The sequence below is a fragment of the Dioscorea cayenensis genome, chromosome 7 (genome assembly GCF_009730915.1).
Source record: "Dioscorea cayenensis subsp. rotundata cultivar TDr96_F1 chromosome 7, TDr96_F1_v2_PseudoChromosome.rev07_lg8_w22 25.fasta, whole genome shotgun sequence".
In the NCBI taxonomy this organism is placed as follows: Eukaryota; Viridiplantae; Streptophyta; class Magnoliopsida; order Dioscoreales; family Dioscoreaceae; genus Dioscorea; species Dioscorea cayenensis.
Window position 1 is genome coordinate 23918482 of NC_052477.1, and position 24571 is coordinate 23943052.

The 24571-nt window shown below is 36.1% G+C and overlaps 2 protein-coding genes across 4 annotated transcripts; both read left to right on the plus strand.

Annotated features, from left to right (window-relative positions):
• The first annotated feature begins 3435 nt into the window (after positions 1-3435).
• Positions 3436-5333, plus strand: LOC120265190 (putative disease resistance protein RGA3). The gene has a single exon (XM_039273079.1). It carries the CDS (start codon positions 3732-3734, stop codon positions 5331-5333), a length of 1602 nt encoding a protein of 533 aa, XP_039129013.1. The 5' UTR covers positions 3436-3731.
• Positions 5334-6147: 814 nt separating this feature from the next.
• On the plus strand, positions 6148-8729 carry LOC120265632 (protein SUPPRESSOR OF npr1-1, CONSTITUTIVE 1-like). 3 transcript variants are annotated; one of them, XM_039273584.1, is made up of 3 exons: positions 6148-7569; positions 8074-8179; positions 8481-8729. In XM_039273584.1, exons 1-2 carry the CDS (start codon positions 6172-6174, stop codon positions 8107-8109), a joined length of 1434 nt encoding a protein of 477 aa, XP_039129518.1. In that variant the 5' UTR covers positions 6148-6171; the 3' UTR covers positions 8110-8179; positions 8481-8729. The 3 variants fall into 3 exon arrangements, with proteins under 3 accessions (XP_039129518.1, XP_039129519.1, XP_039129517.1); XM_039273585.1 differs by having other exon boundaries at positions 8545-8729; XM_039273583.1 differs by having other exon boundaries at positions 8411-8486.
• Positions 8730-24571: the final 15842 nt, after the last annotated feature.

The window sequence follows — 24571 nt, forward strand, 5'->3', positions numbered from 1 at the left end:
AAGACTGGTTGCTCAAGGTTATTCCCAAATGCTTAGTGTTGACTATGAGTAGACATATTTTCCTGTAAAGGATGGGATTATTTTTTCGATTTTTAATTGCCATGGTAGCAAGTAATAAATTAGATATAAAGTTGGTGGATGTTGTCACAGCATATCTATACGGATTACTTGGAAAAGACATATATATGAAAATCCCTTAGGGATACAAAATGCCAGATGCTTCAAAGCAGCGGTATTTGCACTCTATTAAATTACATGGATCTCTTTATGGGTTAAAAAAATTTGGACGGATGTGATATAACCGTCTCAGTGACTATTTGATAAAAGAAGCGTACCAAAATGATAATATATGTCCTTGTTTATTTATTAAAAGTTCTACTAACAAAATTATTGTGATAGCAATATATGTAGATGATTTAAATATTGTAGGTATTCTTCATGAAATAATTGCAATTACAGCATTATATCTAAGGAAGGAGTTTGAAATAAAGAATCTGGGAAAGACAAGATTTTATTTTGATATACAAATTGAGTACTTACCTACTAGACTATTCATTCACCAGTCAGCTTACACAGAAAAGGTGATGAAAAGATTTAATATAGATAAAGCCTATCCATTAAGTACCCCAATGGTTGTCCAGACACTTGATGTTTAGAGAGATCCATTTCATTCACCTAGTGAAGAAGAGGCAATTATTGGCTTATAAACTCCGTATCTAAGTGCAATGCTGCATTAATGTATCTTGCAAACATTACCATACCAAATATAGCTTTTGCAGTAAATCTCCTAGCAAGATATAGTTCTACACGGACACAAAGACATTGGAAAGGGGTTAAGGATGTTCTATGTTATTTACAAGGAACTACAGTTATAGCTTTGTTTTATCCCTAAGATTCTTCATCCAATCTCACAGGTTTTGCAGACGTTGGATTCTTGCCTGATCCTCATAAAGGACAATCTTAAACTGGATATATATTCTTTTATAATGGTACAGCTATTTCATGGGGTTCTACAAAGCAAACTCTTTCAGCTACTTCATCAAATCATGTTGAAATCTTAGCTCTCCATGAAGCTAGTCAGGAATGCCAGTGGTTGCGATCTATGATTGGACATATACAGTCATAATGCAAATTGCCATCAATTACAACAAATTCCACAATAATTTATGAAGATAATAGTGCTTGTATTTCTTAGATACAAGGAAGCTACATTAAAAGAGATAGAACAAAACATATATCACCAAAATTTTTCTACACCCATGATCTACAGAAAAAAGGTGTTATAGAAGTCCAAAAGATTCAATCTAATGAGAATCAAGCTTATTTATTTACGAAATCACTTCCAAAATGTATTCATCAGAATCTTGTGCACAAAATCGGGATGAGAAGACTCAAAAACATCATAGCTGAAACTAGTTGACAGTTAGGAGGAGGTTGTACTCTTTTTTCCTTCGCCACTGTTTTTATCCTATAGGGCTTTATCGGGCAAGGTTTTTAATGAGGCAGCAATGACTCCATACAACAAGGATCATGTACTATTTTTCCTTCACTAGGTTTTTATCCCATTGGGTTTTTTCCTGGTAAGGTTTTAATAAAGCATATCCTTTGATTATATGCATCCAAGGGGGGAGTATTATGAATGGATGTGTTAAGAATTATATGTGGATGCGTTTGTCCTCCATTAATATCCCATTCATTACATAAACAATGTACACCATGAATCCTATATATATTGGTTCCGATATGTGTTTGGATATACAACTATCTTGAATATTATAACTCTTCTTCTCACTATATTATTTCTCTTTTATTTCCTTTAGGTAATTTGGGTATTTATTTTACTTTCATTTATTTATTTTATTACTTATTTATATATCACAATTTTCTTTAGTTGTTAACATTACAAAAGTTTTTATTCTAATATTTGTTTAATAATAATGATGACAAAGTTTGTATGAAATAATATTGAATATATATAATTGATCATAGTTCGTTTTATATAAAAGGCAAATTGGTCATATATATATATCACACATCTCCTCACTCATTATTTTTTTTCTTGTGACAATTGTTGACTTATAAGATGAGAGGGATTTGAACCCTTAACCTCTTATTTGGAAGAGAAATTAATTATCACTCTTTTATTGTGGTGATGGTGTGGAGCAATTTTTTATGTTTTTCCCTTAAATTGTAATAAACTATAATATATGTAAATAATGTTCTATTTATTTATTTATTGTTGTGCTTGCCTAAGTATATCCTGGGATATTAGATATATAATTAGTTTTAATAAAATTTATTTTTAATTAAAAAAGTATTCTCCTACTTATACATAGATTATCTAACAATAAGATTTATGAAATAAAATTTATATTAAAAATTAAGGAAAAAAATATTTAAATGAACTGTAATAAAATTTAAACAATAAAAAAATTGCTTTTAAGAAATGATATGTTGCAATAGAAGATAGGGTTATAAGATTTAGATATATATATATATATATATATTAAAAATGAGTAGTAAATAATTTTACTATTTTTGTAACAAACTCCATAAAGTTGGGTTTTAAGTTTTTTTGGTTTGAAGTTACGAACTCCAATTTCCTTCTTACCAAAAATCTTAGATTTTAGTAGCTCAATCTTGCATGAGTATTGCTATAAATGGCAAGCCTTTTTCTTCAATTCATATTATAACTTCCTACTGAATTATATGGAATTATAGCATTGATTCTTATATGGTATTGCAGTTTTTGACTATATTTACTATAGCATTAGATTTATGTTGTTTACTTTGATATGGGTATTTGTTTTGTTTGAGCATTGAGAATGGTGCTTGTTGGGAGGAGAAGGGTCAATAGTGAGGGGGAGAATAAGAATTAGATGGGAGATAATTCCGGACCTAGCTGGACCACACTCCTCACAGATTCTTGAGGCTCCAACTTGGTGGATCCCAGTTGTGCTGGTTCGAGCTGCTTAGAAATCGGCCCCCGAAACCATCTTTTCTCTTTACAGCCTCTTCTCTCCCTCTTTCTCTTTTCCCCTTTTTTATATAGATCGTAAATTCATTTAAAAGCGGGTCCATATGGTATAATTTTTTTATATTTATTAATGCCTTCCAAAATTCTGAAAAAAAATTTAAAATTTTAAAAACCAAATGGGATTATATTGGAAATTATTTTTTTTTTTAATGTCACGTGGTGGATTTTTAAATGAATTGATAATTTTACCACATCCAAATAAAGAATATTTAATGATTTATTTTAATAGAGAAACCACATATTCTTAAATTAAAAAAAAAAATTTCTCCCTACTTTGTAAATATATAAAACCCCAAAGTTTTTTGAAATTTAATTAAAAAGGTATGACATCGGTTTAGGGTTGCAGCTTGTGGACCTTATCACAATAAATAAATAAATAAATAAACAAATAAATAAATAAAGTAAACGGCTATTTTTTTAAAAGAATTCACAAGTGTCTTAAAATAAATAAATAAAATCTCAGTGGGATGATTTGTGTGAGTCCACCACATCTGCTTTTAAGATAGCTACTTGGAATAATTTTGCTAGTGTTTTGTCAAAGGTCCGCACGTTCAGTGGAAGGCTTGTAGCCACATACCACTGCTTCCGAGAAATATCACAAAGAACAGAAGAAGAAAAAGGAAGGCAGCACTACTTTGTCACCACAGTTGACACAAATCTCAGTTGAGACTCTAATCACCTCTCACCAAAAAAAATGGCCGCAGTTTTTGCCAATGCTCTGGAGACGATCGCCGAGTTATCGACGTCTCATGCCCTCCAATATTTAGGACCCATTTGGGTTGGAGTTCATGAGCAGCTCCAAAAGCTCCACAGGTCCTTAGTGTTTATCCAACCACTTGTTGAAGATGCAGAGGAAAGGCAGTTGACGGACCAGGCTGTCAGGTATTGGCTTTTGCTGCTCAAAGATGCGGTCTATGATGCTGAAGACATCCTTGACGAGGCCAAGACGCATGAACTACTCATCCAGCGCAAGGCAGAGCTTTCTGGTCGCCTAAAAAGCAAGGTGCGTGAATTCTTTTCTCTTGATCATAACCCACTCTTGTTTAAACTTCAGTTGGGAAAGAAGCTCACAAACGTCAATGAGAAAATAAATGAGCTCATTGAGGAGATGCACAAGTTCAACCTCAGGGCTGTTGAAAACAACATCAAACCTTGGAGGAGCAGGCCTCAAACCTATTCGTATGCTCATGAATCGCGAGTTATTGTTGGAAGAGATAAAGATAAAGAGAAGTTAGTGCAGATGTTGACTAGAGATTTTTTTGATGAGAAAGTGGCTGTGGTTACTATAGTCGGAATGGGTGGTCTGGGTAAGACGACACTTGCTCAGTTGGTATATGCAGATGAAAGGGTCAAGAATCAATTTGAACCATGCATATGGGTTTGTGTTTCTGATGATTTTGATGTGCCGAAGCTTGCTGGAAAGATCATACATAGAGTTTCTGGGGAAATTTGTGATCATACAGACATGGAGGCTCTGCAACAGAAGCTACGAAAAGAATTGGGGCAGAAGAGATATTTGCTGGTATTAGATGATGTATGGAATGAAGATTTCCAAAAGTGGGATGCTCTTAGAAACATGTTACTCGATGGAGGAGAAGGAAGCAGAATTCTTGTAACCACACGCAATGAAAAATGCTCTCGATTGATGGGTGCACAAAATCCTTATATTCTAAGCGTTTTATCAGAAGAAAGCTCTTGGGATTTATTTGAACAGAAAGCATTTGCTGTAAGTGCACCGAAGCCACCAACAATGGTGGAGATTGGTAAGAAGATTGTTAAGAAATGTCATGGATTACCACTTGCTATAGAAGTGTTGGCGTGTGTTATGCGTTGTAAGGGCAGAGAAGATGAATGGCAGGCAGTGTTGGAAAATGCAACATGGAAGTTACAACATACAAAAAATGAAATCTTACCAGGGCTGTGGCTCAGCTATGTTGATTTGCCTACTTATTTAAAGAAGTGTTTTGCCTTTTGTGGCATGATCCCAAAAGATCACGATATTGAGGAATTGAAGCTGATTCAGTTTTGGATCGCTCATGGGTTTATTTCATCTGAAAATGGAATTGATATGGAAGTTGAAGGGCAAGAGATTTTCACTGAGTTGATAAGGAGATCCCTTTTGCAATATGATTGTCGTCTTCATGCAAGTGAAAATAGAAGAGTTTGTAAGATGCATGATCTCATCCATGATCTGGCACACTTTGTTCTGCAGAATGAATGCTCTGCATTGTTGAAAAGCAGTGCAGCTACCAAAATACCAATAAAAGCCACGTCATTTGAATTTACACGTTGGTGAAAAATAACCAAGGTGATCATTCCATCATCCATAACCAAGTTGATTGCTCCATCATCCATACTGTGCTATATTGTCGAAGAGACTATTATGTCTTGTCAAAGCTGAAGTTTGTGAGAGTGCTTGACTTGAGTCAGGCACATATTGATGAGCTACCTGCATCAATAGAACATTTGCACCATCTACGATACCTTGATATTTCTTTTACTGATATAAGGAGACTACCAGAATCCATTTGTATGTTGGTTAATCTGCAGACATTGAAACTCTATTGTTGTTATAAGCTTTCCGAGCTTCCCAAGAGCATAACATACATGAACAGCCTTAGACACCTTCTTTTTGACAATGATCGACAGTTTGAGGCATTCCCTACTGGTTTGAGTCAATTACAAAACTTGAAAACACTACCGGGATATACTGTGGGAGATGATGCAGGGAACAACATAGGACAATTAAAGTCCTTAAATCTCTTTGGTGAACTTGCTTTGTATAATCTCCAGAAGGTGAAGAATGCTGATGATGCTAGAAAAGCTAATTTGGGTAACAAACAAAAACATTCACACATTAAAAATTATGTTGGGGGAAAAATTAAGTTGGGGACCTAATGATGAATGTTGTTCAATGGAAAATGCTGAGGAGGTGTTGCAAGCCTTGAAACCTCACAATGGAGTAAACAAACTCATAGTTAGCTATTATTCAGGCAAACAATTTCCAATGTGGATGAGAGAAATGCAACAATTCCAATATCTACATCGCATCGAACTATTCAAATGTAAAAGCATGTGAGCAACTTCCTCCACTTGAGATATTACCTTGTCTTGAGGATCTGAGTATTAGTGAAATGGTTGGCATCAAACACATTGTTAGCAACAGAGGAGGCAACACACAGCAAACATTCCCTGCATTGAAGTTTCTAGAGTTAAAAAATATGGAAAACCTAGAGGGGTGGTGTGTGCAGGAGGGTAGAGAAGCAAATTTGTCCTTGTTTCCATACCTCATTTGGATGAGTATTAAAGGATGCCACAAGTTGACAACCATGCCACCAGAGATTTTACCTCGTCTTGAGGATCTCAAAATGTATGAAATGGATGGCATCAAGCACATTGTTAACAACAGAAGAGGCCACGCACCCCAATCATTTCCTGCTTTGAAGAAGCTATGGTTAGAAAAATTAACAAACCTAGAGGCGTGGTGTATGGATGAGGGTATAGAAGCAAATCCGTACTTGTTTCCATGCCTCATTTGGATGAATATTAAAGGATGCCCCATGTTGACGACAACCATGCCCCCCATTCCAACTCTCCAAGAGTTACATATGGAGAATTCATTCTGTGAGACACAAATCTCTAGCATGTCCAAGGAAAGAAGGTTTTTCAAGCATTTGGAATCTCTTCATAGTTTGAAGATATATTCTTGTGCTGAGGAGTTGGTTTTGTTGCTGCAAGATGAAGAGGAAACAAGAGCCATGAAGTCATCACTTCAGCATTTATCTATTCGCAATTGCAAACAGCTATCCTTGGCATTGGTTTTGCAGAACCTTAAATCTCTAAGAGACCTGCGTGTGAATTCGATTGAAAATCTAGTGTCCGGGCCAGACGAGATGCAAGGTTACGATTCCCTCAATCATCTGATGATTATTTCTTGTAAAAATTATACTGGTGCATCATCACAAGGCGACTGTGGTCCACCGTTTCTAAAGCATCTTGATGTTTTTGACTGTGATGCCCTGAGAGCATTGCCCATGTGCCCCAAATCACTCCAAATGTTGGTTATTCACAGTTGTCCAGGCATGGAGTCTTTGGGGCCAGAAATGGGACACCTTACTTCACTATGCAATTTACAAGTATCTAATTGTCCCAAGCTGGTGTCTCTACCTGATGGGATGCAAGCCCTCACTTCCTTTAAGTCTCTACGTATTATAGGTTGTCCGGCGCTGAAGTCATTCCCAGAAGGCCTGCAACAACTTCTTCCTACTCTAAAAGCACTAATAATCAAAGGATGCCCGGAGCTAGAGAGGTTATGCAAGCCTGGAGGAGACTATTACAACCTTCTCTCTTCCATCTCATATAAACAAATAGGAGGACAGCCAGAAGAGGCAATTCGATATCCTCATGTGATTATTACTGATGCCAAACAAGCTTTGAAGTGCGTCACCACAAAACACTTCCTTCTATCTGTTGTTTTGGTTTGTGCAATTGCCTCTTTCATAAATTTCCTTTTCAACGAATTTGATAGTCAGGTACCACTTTCTCCCTTTTTCATTTTTCATTTTTGCTTTTATTCTAGCTTTTTAGTTTGTTGAAAATATTTTGTCCAAAAAAAAGTTTACTGAAAATATATTTTATCCTTAAATATGATGAAAAGAAAACAATTTTATCTACTTTGGCAACTCATTTCAACCTAAAATGGGAAGATTATGTTTGACATTTTTTGTCAATAGAATCATCATTTTAATTAAAATCTACGAAGGTAGTACTTTACAATTGAGTTGGTGCCCCTCTCTAATATAATTGAATTGAGAGAATGGAGAAAAATAAAACAGAGATATTCTTCTATGTTTTGTTGCCCCATGCCGTGAGTGAATACTTTATCTATTGTGCTATCCCAATGTTGATGCTAACCACTATCTAGCTTTATTATTTTTTTCCATGTGTTTTTGTTAAATAAACCACATTCATTAACTCTTCCCATGCCTTATATATTTTTTTTAATGATTTTTCTTTTTTCTTTTTTTTTTTTCAAGAATGAGCAAGATATTTGGTTTGTCCCACCAACATGAAGACAAAAACTCAGGGAGTCTAACTAAGAAAGACATGGGAACAAATCATTTCCAACTATCAGTTCAATTGGTAAGTTTAATGTTTGGTGTCCAGTCTGTGAATATGTTTTACTTCCACAAAATAAATTAATAGTCCAATGATAGCGTCCAAAATCTCAATTGGAAAAGGCAAGATGTTCGTAATTAATAGCACATAAAAATCTAATTTTGTTAAGTAAACTTTTTTTAATTATTTATACCCACTTGATGCAGTGTAGATTTATCTTTGTAAATGTACATAAACTTCTGTGGATGTACACAGATGTGGTTCCGGCTCATAGCACTTCTCTCAGTTGATCTGACTGTTCAAGCATTCTGTTCCTTTTTGTCAGTCTGTGTTGAAAACCAATCTAAGGAATGAGTTCAATTCACTTCCCTGCTCCTCCATTCTCACAGGCAGAACTCCTACATTGGCTGCAGCTTCAATGAAGAAAGACCATTCTGGGAAGAAGAGATGAGATTGGAGAAAAGTTTGAAGAGAAGAGAAGCCTCGTTCCTTTCATTCAATTGTGTAAAAGATCAAAGAGATGGAGATCCATTTGTAAACTATTTATGCAAACATTGATCAATGTTTTTATATTATTATTTTTAAAATAGCTCAAAGAGCTAATATATTGAAGAAAATGAGATACAAGGAAAAGCCAACAAACTACAAGAAAGAGAGGAGAAGAACAGAACTGAAGTCAAAAACTAACAATACTAGAAGCAAAAACTAATAGAGAGACACAACAAAAGCCAACAAGTGTTAAAAGAAGAAGCCAGCAGAGTAAAAACTTCTCATAATCCATCTCGGGAGTTCCTTGCCAGAATGAAATAGAGAAGTGCTATGGAGATTAGAAGCGAAACAAGCTAACTTATAAGCCGGTGATATCCAAATCTTAGGAATGTCATGAATGCGAGGTTGATTATAAGCTGATATTAAGTGAATGAGCGTGTTAATCTTTCCACGAAAAAGCCAATCCTGACGAGAGTTGTAGCTTGAATACATATCCATGAGATCAGGGCACGAAATGAAGATATTGCGGACAGAGACATGATCCTTCAGGCCAATTCTGAGAGCGAAGATAATCGCCTGAATGCTAGCGTCCAGCTTAGAAGATGCATCCAAAGGACAGCAGCCTACAAGAGATAGATTATACTGAGAATTGGAAATGAAAAAACCAGCAGAACTTACCTTGGTGTCCTCATTCCAATAGGCAGCAGAGAACAGGAACATACTGTCCGAATCAGTGAAGTTATTCAACAGCAGCTTCCTGCCAAAAACAGGAGAATGAGAAGTAAAATTGTTTTTGGCAAAGTGAAACGCTTTGAAAGAAATTAAGCGGACGTTAATAGAAGAGTCTCTAAAGATGGCGTCACAGCGGGCTTTCCAAATGTGCTAGGCAACAGAAGCGATAACAGCTTTAGCAAAAGAAGAGAAAGCCTAACAAACAACCCAAGCACCAGAGGCAAATTCACTTAACATAAGAGTTTGCGAGCCCATCATGTAAGCAGTATGATGCCAAATAGCCTGAGCCTTACAACAAGTAAGGAGCAAATGTTCAGCTGTTTCCAACTCCAAACCATAGAGTCTACACATATTCCTGGGGCCAAGATTAATAGCATGCAGGAAATCACAAGTAGAGAGTCTTCCATGAAAAACAAGCCACAAAAAGTGCTTCACTCTAGGTGCCGTTCTAATATTCCAAAGTTTTTCCCAACCAGCCCAAATGGGAGAGATTCTTTTACAATTGAGAAAATGATAAACATTGGAGGTAAGCTTGAAAATGTTCGACTTAGGTGTCCATATCCAATGATTATAACCAATAGGATCAATAGAGCCAAGCCAGTTAATGACATCAAAAGCATGAATACCAAAAAGATCTCCCAGCTTATGACAATCCCAACAGTTATCACTAATAAAATCATTCAAGGTCATGGATTCAAGATCCAAATTAACATTGATAAAGGTGGGTTTGTAAGCCAAAGGGATGTCAAAGCACCAGGGGTCATTATAAGCTGAAGTAAAGCTAGGATTGAGACAATTGATCCAGCAATTAGGTTTCAGAATTTGAGCAGTGTTACAAAGACCTTTAAAAAAGGTTGAGTTGTTGGATGGAGAAGTATCACACCAGAAATTCAAATGACCATATTTATGTATCAGAATGTCAACCCACAATGCATTGTCATGGTTCAAATATTTAAACACATTCTTAGCAAAAAGAGAATGCTTTGCAATAGAAATATTCCGAATGCCATGACCCCCCTCACGTTTGCCTTCAGTAATACAACTCCAACCAACATTGTGGATGCCTTTTCCATTGCCACGCCTATGTCAAAGGAAATCCCTAACAATCTTGCTAATATTCTTGAGAATAGTATCAGGGATGGGATATACTTGACAGTGGTAATTAGGTATGGAGAGAAGAGAGGAATTGATCGGAATGACTTTGGCGACCATGGACAAATTAGAGTGTTTCCAGCGAGTACAAGAATGACTGATTTTGTCAATTAAATGTCCGAAAACAGCGATGGCAAGTTTCTTGGGAGAGATCAGAATGCCAAGATATTTGCAAGGAAAGGAAGCAGATTTTATGTTTAGAATGTTACATATGCTCGGCTTCGGACTCTCTTATTAAACCAAGAAGGAAAATAAATTGCTCGATTTGTTCACATTGAGATGCTCGACCAGAGAAGGTAACCGTAATAATTTAAACATTGATTAATATTGGGGGCATCCAATCTGGAGGCTCTAGTGATGAGGACAAGATCGTCAGCATACATGAGATGGTTGAAGTTATAATTGAGATTGCTATTAAATCCCGGAATGGTTCCAGTCTGGAGAGCAGAGTTAAGAGTAGTGGTCAGAATTTGGGAAACAAGAATGAAGAGATACGAGGAAATGTGATCGCCCTGACGAATACCCCTAGATGAAGAGATCCATCTAGAAGGACACCCATTGATTAGGAAAGAGAAGGAGGTAGAAGTTAAGCAAGTTTTAATCCAAGTAATCCATTGACTAGGGAAGTTCATTTTGGCAAGCGTGGCAAGAATTGCACTCCACCTAAGAGTATCATAAGCTTTTTCAATGTCAGTTTTAATTATCATCCTAGAGGGGTCATTAAAATCTCGCTCAATAGAGTGAGCCACTTCATGCAAAGCAATAATATTGTCAAAAGGGCCACGACCCACCACAAACCCTGACTGCTCTCGACCAATAAGCTTTGGGAAAACAAAACAGAGTCGGTTGGCAAGAATTTTAGAAAACATTGATCAATGTTAGAATAACAGAGTAACTAACTACTGACATGGCATAAGTGATCAGTAACTGATTTTCAGCTCATTGTCCTATTATTCTGATGAGGATTGCTGACATGGCGTAACTGAATAACAAAATCAGCTGACATGGAAATGAAGCTGAATAACAACTAGTAAAGCCTGAATCTTCACGAAATGCATCTCTTCTTACCTTCCATTGAATAAGCTTCTTCGAGATCTTCTTCTCCTCTCCTTTAATTTGATAAAACTTAATTTTAATGTCACACCAATCTCTGCAATTGTGATGAATGCCACACCCAGTTAAGGATGCTGTCTTGGCTGGCAAATGGACAACTAATAAAGAACAAATACATGTACATATACATAAACTTATACCATATATATTTTTTGAAAAAGTGGATAAACCACATTGCATTAGAAAAAAGACAAGACACAGGTCCCACTGGGAAGGGGCTACCACAGGAAAGCAAATACAACCACCAGGAGTTGGAGAGCAAAACAAAGGACAAAAAAAATAGAAGAAGGGCTCTAAAGGAAAAGGAGATCCTTTAGGGACCCCAATCACCACAAAAACATGACTACTCTCCCAGGGGGGCCAGCGCGTTGACGGGATAACCCGCTCCTCGTAGGTAGTAGACAGGAACTCCAGACTCCTCTTGATCTTTGACATTGGTTCTTCTAATTTAGCTTTTTTTGGCCTCGGGATCTGCTGATAACCACAAAAGCACCAAATGATCAATCTTTTTAATAATAGTGCCAGTCGAAAGGTAAGTTAAAGTGAAAATAAGTGCGTTTCGTTCAAGCCAAATGCACCAAGAGATAGCCTTAACTAGTAAGTCCCAAAAGGATGGCAAAGATTTCGCAACACTCCATCGCTAGTTGCCCTAAAGGTCCTTAAGACTCCTTGGGGAAACCCGATAGTCTACCAAATTAGCCCTAGATAGCAAAAGCCACTAGGCAATGAAGAAGGAGGTGATCATTAGTCTCAATTGCCGAAAAACACATCACACAAGTAGATGCAGGAAGGAAATTACATCTATGCAAAGATAAGTTATCTTAAGTTAGGATCTTGTTGTCCTAAGCCACCCAATTGAAAAGGTTAATCTTTTTGGGGCAACTTTCTTTCAGGATGATAGGCGTTTTTTGACATCGAATGCTCCCATCGTTCAGAAATTTGTAGAAGGTTTTGACTAAGAATTTTCCACTCGATGTTAGCTTCCATCTTTTTTCTTTGTTCTTAGATGAAGACTGAGCATTGGTCAGAATGGGCAGGAAACTCACAGTTGAAAAAGTCTCCAAGGGGGTCATTGATAATCTGTATACCATATCCCTAATCGAAACTTCCATGTTGTGTGCTAATTGGAAAAGAAGCGGCCAGTTGTTAGCTAGAGCACATCCCTCCATCCAATTGTCCAACCAGAAAAGTGTTGTAGATCCATTATGGATGATGGAGCATAGATTTTTCCTAAAAGCTGGGAGGATGCGAAAAATGCCATTCCAGAAGAACCTGCATTGATTAGGGACCCTTTAAAATAATTTTTTGCGAATGATATCTTCACCGCACCACCGAGAATCAGAAATGATCTTGCACCACCATTTCCCCAGAAGAGAATTATTGAAAACTTGCAAGTTTAGAATTCCACAACCTCCTTGATCTCTCGCCCGACACAATCTTGTCCAACTGACCAACCTAACTTTGCAATGATGGGTATCCAAACCCGACCAAAGAAAGTCTCTTATGATATTATTTATCTTTTTGATAACCCAAGATGGTAACTTGAAGATTGACATCCAATAGGTGGGGATAGTTGTTAACATCGAGTTTAGCAGGGTGAGTCTTCCACCTAAGGAAAGCAGTTTTGATTTCCAGGAAGCAAGTCTCCCATGAATTTTACTAAGGAGACTGTCCCAATCTTGCTTTCTTGGTCATCCTGCCGAAATAGGCATCCCCAGGTAAATAATCGGGAGGGACCTAGCATCACAATGGACAGTCTTTGTGTGAGAGACATGTGGTGAAAGGTTCCTTTGAGAGGTGAATAAGCAAGTTTTATTAGAGTTAACCCGAAGACCTATCAAGCACTCAAAGGTATATAGAATTAACTTAATGATGCAGAGGTTTTCTACACCCCTGTCGTGAGAATTAGGAGGTTGTTAGCATATTGAAATTGGCACATCTTGAAACCTGAGTTACCCAAAGCCATCCCATGAAGGATTCCCGATTTAAGAGCATTATTGATCATGGTGCTAAGGACATTGGTTACCAGGACAAAAAAGGAGCGGGAATAGAGGGTCTTCTTGTCTAAGTCCCCATTGGTATCTGACATAACCACTTTGGCAACCGTTGATGAGAAGCTCCAAAAAACTCTCCCATTGGATGGAGCGGGAATAGGGTTAATCCATCCAATCCATCAATTACTGAAGCTTCTCGCTTTTAGGAGCTCCAACAAACTTTCCCAATTGACCGTGTCGAAGGCCTTAGAAAAATTAACTTTAAGGATCAAACCCAATAGTCGATGTTTTTGCATGTAGAAGATGAGCTCCTGTGCGGTCACAATGTTGTCAGTGATGCACCTCCCCTTAATAAATGTCAATTGAGTCACATCCACCAATAAATCAATGATGAGCCTTAATCTGTTAGCTAAAATCTTGGATCAAATCTTCAAAGAAGAGTTGATCAAGCTAATCGATCGATAATGTGAGGGGTTTTCCAGGTTTTGGTTCAGAGAGATTAGAGCGATATTGGCCGAGTTAATCCATTCAAGATTTGCTCTCCCCCAGTAGAAGTCATCACAAAGTTTAAAGATATCAAACTTGATAATATCCCAATATCTATGGTAGAAGAGAATCGGGAGACCATTAGGCCCAGGTGTTTTATCGACACTCATGTCAAAGACCGCTCTTTTAATTTCCTCATAAGAAAAGGGAGTGTCCAGGGAAGAGAGGTCATGCTGGGTTTTTGTTCCTAATAGATTTGACCAATTAAGCTTAATACAGAAGTCCTGGGAGGTTCCATAGAGGTATTGATAAAAGGAGGAGAAGGCATCTCCTATACTTATCGGTTCCTCAACCCTAACATTGTTCTGGATCACCCAAGGGATAAGGTTCCTATTGCATTTGCCATTGGCGACGTCGTGGAAATAACTAGTGTTTTTCATCCCCTTCTTTGATCCAAGTTAACTGCGTCCTCTGTTTCATATAGATCTCTTCGTGCTTGAAAATCTGCAAAAGGTTAGTTCTAAGCGCTAGGTCCTTGGCTTGTTCCTCTTTAGAAAGTTCTTGGGATTCCTTAAAAAAGCCAATAATATCAATATCATATATGACTTAACTTACTGATACAACTGCTACAATATAGAACTTAAAAAGAAAATAAATTAGAAGAAGACATGCATATCATGGCCAACTATTCTAACTTTGTGGACCCCACCCCCACTTAAGCTTTTTTTTTAATTTATATTTTGATATTTTGAATTTTAAATTTAAAGTAACCCTTGATCTCATCTTTAATATTTTCCTAATCTTTATGGACTTTCCTATTCCGTAACCTACAACCTACCCTCGTTAATCCTCGGGCCTTTGATCATCACGTTCTCATTCTTGTTAAAAAAAAAGGGAGAGATCTATCCCTAGCTTGTCCGCCTCTTCTCCAATCTTCTCATCACACTCTGATCATGGTTTTTGATCACGGACGGAATCTCTTCTCTATTAGGGCTTGTCAGAGGTAAGGTTTTGTTTTCTTGTTTTGTTTTCTTATTGTTTGGGTTTTGATGCTAGTTAGGGGTAGAGTTTTCTTTGTAGATTGATTATGGATCTTTAAATCTTGTGATTTTCATTAGAGAGTTGAAGTTTAAATCTTATGCTTCCATCCAAGCTTCTTATGTGAAAGATTTGAGTTATTTGAGGATAATTATTAGATTGAGAAGTTTTCTGGTATTATAGCTTGGATCCGTAATTAATTTCGGGGAGCTAGAGACATATTTTGGAGGATATCAAAATACATTAATTGTAGATAGCGATCTTGTTTATCTTACTACCAAATTTCTGAATTTCATGTGTATCATATAAGATATAGGCTCTAAATTCAAGTGCCTCGGATAAGATTTTTGTGCAGGCCTTGGCCATTTTTAATTTTTTTTCATGATTCTAGAGTCTGAATAAGATATAGAGAATTATATGAAAGTTGTAGATTTTGATGTTACCTAATTATTACCTGCAAAATTTCATATTTTATACATGTGTGGCTTGTGAGGTATAACCCTATTAGTGTAACTGTCTTGGATGAAATTTCTGTGCAAAACATGAAGATTGAAGGGTATTTTGAATGGTCAAGAGATTGAATTGGATAAGACAAAAAATATAAAACTTGTTCTTTTTTAGGTTGTCTAATTGTCAGTAAAATATTACTGATTCTGGAATTGTAGGTTGAGATATATGCATTTTTGAATGGGGTATGTTTGAATTATAAGAATGAAGAAATAGCTGGAGATTAAATTTAATGCTATAATTTGAGCAGTATTCTAAATTATGTGAATTTTGGATAGGTCACAGTCTTAGGTGTTTATGGTTCTCAGAATCTTGAAATTTGTGATTTGAAAAAGTATATGTGAAGTTATGAGGTATTTAGTACTTAATGTTCATGTTATAATTATTTTTTACCCTTTGAATTGGATAATTGCTTTTATACCCTTGAAAGAATCCAGATGTGGGAAGTAGAATAATAATTATATCGTTTTTGCTTTTACACCATTCTGAACTCTCTTTTTGCATTATCCTTGCTCACTAGCCTTTTACCTTTATAGAATATTTATGTCTTAGAATCCTTCTTACATACCTTACATTTTGTAAATCTATCCTATTGGTGTTTTATTGGCTTTCTTCCATAATTATAGGGCATGCCAAAATCTTTATGGTGTCAAAATTAAAGTTTATCGCGTTAGTGAGTATCAGGTAAGTAAACCACACATAAATATCAGTATATGTATATACTTTTCAACTCTAGCTAAAATACCATTTTAAATTGTTTATTTATTAATTTTTTGATTATTTATAATTTTGTAATTATTTAACCATTTATTAAATTCTTGTTATATAATTTTATTAAAGTTACGGTTATTATATTTTCCTAAATTGTTTAAAAATTTAAATTATTTGAAGATTTTTAGGAACTATCTGTCCAAGTTTATATTCAAATAACTGGTTATTTTGATATTATTAAGTTAGATCAACCCTATACTTTGCTCAGTCTAAACTTTGATATTTTTTTTGAGGACATTAAGTATTTGACATAGAAATCTAGTCTCTAATTAACTGTGCGACTAACCACATCGTCTCGGTGGTTAAACACGCCATGTTGACATATACTCTGATAAGAGACTATAGTTTCACACCATTTTGTTGGTTAAGAATAATGGCCTATGACATTCTGGCTTGGGTCACTAATGGTAAATAAATGACCTCAGAAATTCTGACTCAGGTCATTCAGTATAAACACATGACGGACGATATTCTATTTTGTTCATGGTTTATTGGGAGACATATACTCTTGAAAATTTGCTAAACTCTGATTCTATTTCTATTAATTTGCACTAATTTCAAGGTTTATAATTTTTATCAATATTATATTATGGTATACAATATGTATTATAATTCTTAGGATACTATTTTGATACGTCCTATATGGATTTCTGTTTGATATTCAAATATGTATTGCTGAAAACCTGTATGACCCCAAAATGGTTTTAGTTGGTTACTTACTAGACTGGAAAGCTCATTATCTTGTTGTTTTTCTTTTTCTTTCAGATCAGGGATAAGATTGACTGGTGGATAGCTTAGAAACAATTGTCGAGTAGCAAGGGTATCTTTGGTGTAGTTTAGGTTCATATTTTTTTTTAACCTGTATTAACCTGAAACTTTGTATTTAGAAAACTTTTTGTTTTTCGAACTTCATTGTATTTTGATTTTCGATATTTGAAATTTTGTAGAATGTTTGTTCTCTTTTGGATCAGGTTTTGAGGAAACTTAAAATCATAAACATAAATGTAACAAATAATGTTTGAGTTAACATACTGGATGTAATTTAATTAACATAAAACTGGCAAAGTTTGCAATCAACATAAAAACATTTCAAGCACATTACATACCAATCAGCCAAGTTGTGTATACATCCAACCTCAAAACCTCTAATCATACCCTAATAACTAATAAGTTGAGCCCCCAATGGGCAATTGATAACTTATAACTGATGAACATTCACATGCACATGATAGAGGGCAAGACATCGAGTACCATGCTCTCAAATAGTATGGGTAGAGGGTTTTAGAGAAAATTGGGTTTTAAAAATTCTCCATTCCCAAATGTGATACTGAATGCGGTCCGAAGACCGTGAGGCTCATATATTGAGCCCTAGCATGCTTGGGTATATCTTAAGAAGGTGTACACTTGTCTTAGATCCCCATTAATCCTTCTGATTAATTGAACAAAATATATTTTTGCACAGTTTGCAATCATAGTAGAATAACAGCCACAATTAGTTACTAGTATTATATAAAAAGTTAAAGAACCAATACTTGTAAACTAATTTAATAATAATTGAAAATATCTAAAATAAAGACTGGTGGTAAACATTGATTAATCGATAAAACAACATTTGATATGATATAAACTCCACCACTACCAACTCACTTGGTTTCCTGGGATTTTCAGGTTTAACTAGGCTCCTAACTGAAGATCTCTCCTATCTCCTGGACTTTCGCCTATAAATAACAATAAAATAATAATTACTAACAATAAATAATAACTAATAACTAATATCTATCTATACAAGAAAATATATAAATAAAGTAATGACTCCTCTAATCAAGCCTTCTTACTCAATCGGTTCCAAACCGATGTCCAATGTACTTCAATAGGCTTAAGATCAACTTAAAACCAACTAATTTTATTTAAATTACCACTAATTGAGCTTAAATCAACTCAATTAGAATTAAACCCACTTGAATCAACTCCAACGGAAATAAACCAGCTTGAACCAAACTCATTTCTTATATAATCCTCCAAAACCGGATTGATTCAATTAACCCAAACCTTATTCAACAGGTTCAGCCCAATTACACTGAACCAAGACTTGAACCAAGCTCAATCCTCAATCAAATTGAATTGAACCAGGTTAGTTCAATTAAACGTTGGTTCAATTGAACACAAGACTAATTGAACGGGTTCAACCCTAATTTTTTTAACCGAAAACACAATCCAAACCTAATTTAGCTAAATTGAACTCAATTGAATTCAAACCAACTCCACTCAGTTCAATCTAATTAAATTGGGTATGAACTGACTTAAGGCTAACAAACCCACTCACTTCACCCAACAATCCAAGAATTAACTTACACCCAAGTGTAACTTCAATCACAAAACTCCATTCTTTACATTCCCAAACCACCATTAAACCTCGTCTTAACCTTACTAACATATCATTAATCATTTCTTCTTCACCACCGCCTCCTCCTTTAATCTTTCCACTCTCATGCATGATTGTGCTAATCACCTTTACATCAAGCATGCCATACATGCTTAAGACAATAACCATCTTTTAACACATGCATGAGCACCATGCTTATACACATACACTAGACTTTGACCCTCTCCAACACCAATATAGCCTCTTAATTCTCAAACATACATAAATAAACCCCCATGCATGTGAGTTGTATGTATTTACATATGTGTCAATATGTGCATGCCATGCAACTCTCAAACAACCAATAAATGTATTAATAGTTTGAATTATAGTTGAATTAACTTCGTGATAATATTAATCAAATTTAAATTTAAACTAAATAAAGAGTTTAATGACTTTATCACATATATAATCATATGTTAATTATAATTGGCACTTTGGATAATAATATATTTAAAGTTTTAAATGTAGTTAATCATTTCATATAAAGGGGTTTATATATAACAACACCATGAGTCTCGAATCTATTGCTCTTTGTAAATATCCAGTGATATAGACGGGAGAGAACAGATAGATTGAAAGAATCCCATGTTTTTCAAGTTTAGATCACAAAATTCTAGTCATTTTCTACAACTCGCTATGGTTGGAGGTAAGTGATCCTGCTTTCGCAATTAATAATATAACATATTAAATGTTTTAATTGAGATCATATATCTTATAGTTGGTATCAGATCATTTTCTATACCCCTATCTAGCATGATAATGATTATTTTTATAATTGTATTTGCACATTTAATTTGATTTTTGTTTATAGATATTCATAATTGCATGCTCTTTGTTATTTCTAATTATGTATGCATATCTACTATTAAGTTTATATATTAGATATAAGCATGTTAGAGACACAAAATCATTAATATATTTGATTTAATTTTTCAAATAATCTTGTATAGTGAACATACATGCAGTCCACGGTTTGTATATTCGATGCAAATTACTTGGAGTTTAAATTGTTTTCCAAAATAAGTTGTGTATGTTTTAGGGTTTGAATAAAAGGGCACAAGACTCAAGCTTAAACCATCTTAGACTGAGTATACAACCACCCGTTATTACTCAAGGCAGATCCACACGTTGTTGCGGCCATTGTGATTGTGTAGTGTGTAGCGACATGATAGTGATACGCCCTTTGAGTCACTGCAAGTGCACGAGACGTACAAGTAATAAAGTGTACCCAAATAGGTCGAGTAGTCGAATCCACAAGGACTGGTAAGCTTTCAGTACTCGTTGTTCTTCTAATATCTAGCCGGATCAAAAGGGTAATAGAAGAAAATGGACTAATGGCTTAAGTAAATGTAGGACTGGAAATTGGGTGATTATCACAGAGATAAAGTAGTTCTCCGGACTAATCACCTCGATGAATGTACTGACCTAAGAAAAGATTACATGTACATCTCTTTAGACCGTGGTTAATGCCTACGGAGGGTTTGCTAACGTATGACCTTACTCAAGGTTTGGTATGGACTCAACCCCATCCCAAATGTGTGCCCTAGCTAAATAGATCTCTCGATCATCATCAAGACAACAATGTGCAACTATGGCTAACATAATTCTTGACTGTAATTACAACTACGGGGAGCATGCATGAAAAATCAATGCTCATGTAGGTAACGGTAATTCTCACATTGAGTTTTGCAACATACAACATCAAGACAATCAACACAAAGAGTTACATCCAAGATAAATAAAAGGGAAATCATAAGAAAACTAATTAATCAAAGCTACAAAGTCAATACATCACAAGTCAAGAATCATAATCCGGGGCACCAAATGACGGTTATCCCCTTATAGTTTTACAAACACATGAAAGACTAAGAAAACAAAAGAGAAATAATCTATAAAAAAAACCCCCCTTTTGCTTCCAAACCACTTCGACGGTGCTCCGATGAAGTCCCACCAATGTTACTCCGCTCTACTTGGTGTCCTACCACCTCGGATCCACCTCCAATCCATCAACAATGAATCTCCACTGCCATCTCATCTCAGATCTGGAAGAAACCTCACCAAAAAATCCCTTTGAAAACCTAACTTTGGGACTCAAAAGGCATCCCCAAGGCAAGCACAGTTGTGCTCTTGGTTGTGCTCTTTTTGGGAGTCTTGGGATTGGTTTCCGGCACAGAATAATAAAAATATTATAAAGTGCATTGGCATAAGCACGGGCGTGCTTCTTCCCATGCTTCTCCTAACATGACAATGATAGGAGCACCAAAACCGTGTTCTTCTTGTGCTGAAAACTCCTATGAAGTGCAGGGGTGGAAGCACGGGATAGAAGTGTCATGCCGAGAACCCAGCTCGCCGGACCTAGTGTACAGACAAACGGCTGTAGACCCACAATGCGTGAGCTCTTAGGCCTGCAAGGCCTCAGAATCTAATTCAGGACAAGCAATCTATAACAAACCAATCAAGTTACAGGATTACAGACTCTACACAGACACAATACGGGGGTACAAGCAGTCCAAAATACAAAGCACAGGAATACAGTGATGGAAAATGACAACAACTCAAATTTTACAACAGAACCACACCTACAGACAGTCTTTCAAAATCCACACTGGTCTACCACTCTTGATCTGAAAAGGATTTAAACAAATCCATGAGCTTACTAGCCCAGTAAGTAATCCAGAAATTTGCGTAAAACAATAGGGTATATAAATCTCGATTTCAGATATTAAGAATAATTCAAATTTTAAACATAGTTTAAACAAATAAAAAAATAAATAATTCAACAGAGGTATAGTTCTCAAGTAATACCGTTATTCAAGATAACTATAATCAAAAGAATACTAGATTTCAGAACTACAAATAATAATTCTCCAGAAATGAGCATAGGTCTTCAAAACATAATTTAAACAAAATACAAAGTGAAATATTCTAATAAAAGAATATTTTCAAATATGATTCACCGGAATTCAAAACCCAGAAATACGATATCAAAAATACAGAAACTTCAAGACAGGACAAAAATTTGCGTATAAGATATACACAGAAATTAATAACACATAAATAGTATAATTGATAAAAATCAAAATCAAAAGTCAAAGCAGAATGTAACAGATTCCAGTGTAGGTCTCCAAATTCACTATAGATGCTAGAAGTTATTTGTTTACCCTCGGTGACCAAGCCTGAATAATAGAGATCATTTAGTTTACCATCGGTGACTAGGGACTGAATATCAAGTGGCCGTTAATTATTTCACCAAACAGACATGGTGTAAAACTGCAATTTCATTTTTCCAGAATTTCTTATCGACAAGGTCAGGGTTTAACCCCCACTAACAGGGTTGCATATCGCTCATTTGGAGACCAAAACATTCAGATAGATTTCAAAGCCAAAATACAGAATATTCACAAGTTTTTCCAAATACTCACACGAGTAAAAATACAAAATTTCATAATCCCACTTTAGGGAAAATAACAAAATAAATAAAAATTATTTACAAAATTATATAAATGAATAAATCATCAAATAAAAACCAATCACCCTGAAAATTTACACTCTCAAGGTCTTGTCATAATATCAATTCTAACATGTTTCATTTCACAACACATGACTCCAAGATCATTCCAAAAATTGCGAAGATATTTTGCAGTACCAAACTTAGGAAAATCCTGAATATTTTTCTGACAAGGTCCCCTTGCGTATATCTCGCAAGTGCACAGGTTTGTCGAAGTAATAATCCCGGATGAGTGGGTATCGAATCCACAGGAAGTAGGGAATAAAAACACTTAATCCGCTTCTTAGCTATGTGAAAGATCAGTAGTGATAAGTGTGACAATGATTCAATTCTCAAAAGTAAAAACAACAAGTAAGAAAGCACAAGTAAAGGAGGAGGTAAGGCAATCGATAAAGATGGGGTACTCGGATAATGCTCCGCCTAGGACAATCATTTCAAGTGCAAGAACCCTCTATTATGCTTCCTAATCAATGCAATGGTGAGTCGTGGAAATCCTTAAATACATAGTCCCAAATCTAAGGTCAACTATGCCTAACTCTATACATGTCTCGGAGGAGAGATTAGATAACCTCTCAACCTCGCACTCGAATAGAGTTGCAATGACCTCTAGGGATTCCAAGTGATAAATCTCTTCCTAATTATAGACCTAACCCTTTGTTCCAGGTGGAAGGTCCCTAACCACGATTAAGCCCTAGATACTAAGATCACCGCAACGCTTCACTCCGTTACACGCGCAACTAAGCCCCAGCGGAGGGTCACCCCTTAGACCATTCACTCTATTATGGCCGCAAAGAATTCGAGGAACGGAGATAGAATCTATCACGTCCGAGGGGAAAGGGGATGCTTCTGTACCTCTCAACTTACCCTCTCAATCCTCTCCAACCTAGCTTTGTCTAACGCTCGTGGTGTGTCACTCACTCACAAGGTTACCAACAAGAACTCTCAACCCTAGTGTCACTCTAGGGGAAATGTTCATACAATCAAGCATTCAAGGTTGGAACTCACAATAAACATCAATTAATTGAAAGCATAATAAAGAGATTCAATGAAAACAAATACATCCTAGGGTTCACAAATACCCAAGTACCCACTAGGGGTTTAGCTCTCCATGGAGCTAAGTACAATCAAATAAATAGAATGTAAAAAGCAATGAATCCATAGAGAAACCCCCTCGATAGTTGTGTCGATGGTCTTGTGGAAAAGTCCTCTACTCAGTCCAAGGATTCCCTTGTTCGGTATAGGATACGCCTCGACGGAGCTCCCCTACCAACCTTCTTCCCTCGGGGATTGGCGATGTCGGAGCCGTAGAACCTCTCCAAAACCTTAGCCAATACCTCTCAAAACCCTAGCCGAAACCCTCCCTCAAGTTGGGGAAAAGATCGAGAAAAGAATGATGAAATCGGGCGACCACACGGGCCTGTGGATTTTACACACGCCCATGTGGAATTTCCACACGGGCGTGTATAATTTCCACACGCCCGTGTGGATTCTCAATTCTGTTTTTCTTGGCGTCTGTGAGCAAGGTCTGCTCACGAGTACTTTTTATTGCATTGTTCTCGCTACAATACTTGGCCTAAAAATACTTCCGAGTCCATACTTTCACCGAGGTGGCGCAAAGCGAGCACACGTTCACGTCATGGATCGCTTTGCTTCTTTAATGACGGACAAGTTGGTAGAGATCTTGTTCTATGTGCATAAGTCGGAATGCTTGAGTGTGACTGCCCTTGTGCCCCTCCAAGTGGTTGTGCTAACTCAAATACGAGGAGGTTGGCACACACTCTAGCATCTCACACCCGACCTATGTCTTCGCATTTGAACCTTAGCAAGATTTCCTCCAAAATCGGGGCATTATGATCCACATTGGTTTCTTTCCTTCATACTCGGCCTCACAACCCTACCTTCACGAAAGTAACATAAAAACACACATATTAGTATAAAAACCAGAGAAAAATAATGCTCAACATAAGGAAAGAATGCTTCGCATTCATATCACACAAGCACTTATCATTTTCCTTGTCAAATCATTCACAAAATTTAGTCTCTAGAAGTGAGAAAATCATGCTAAATCTGAAGATTCTGCATATAGACGTCATCATGCGCAAGTCTTTTTAATGGGTCATAACTCATAATCTACAAATCCAATAAACTTGAAATTTTGTAGGATAAAAATTAAGGTGATAATGAATATTTTCTTTACTGAG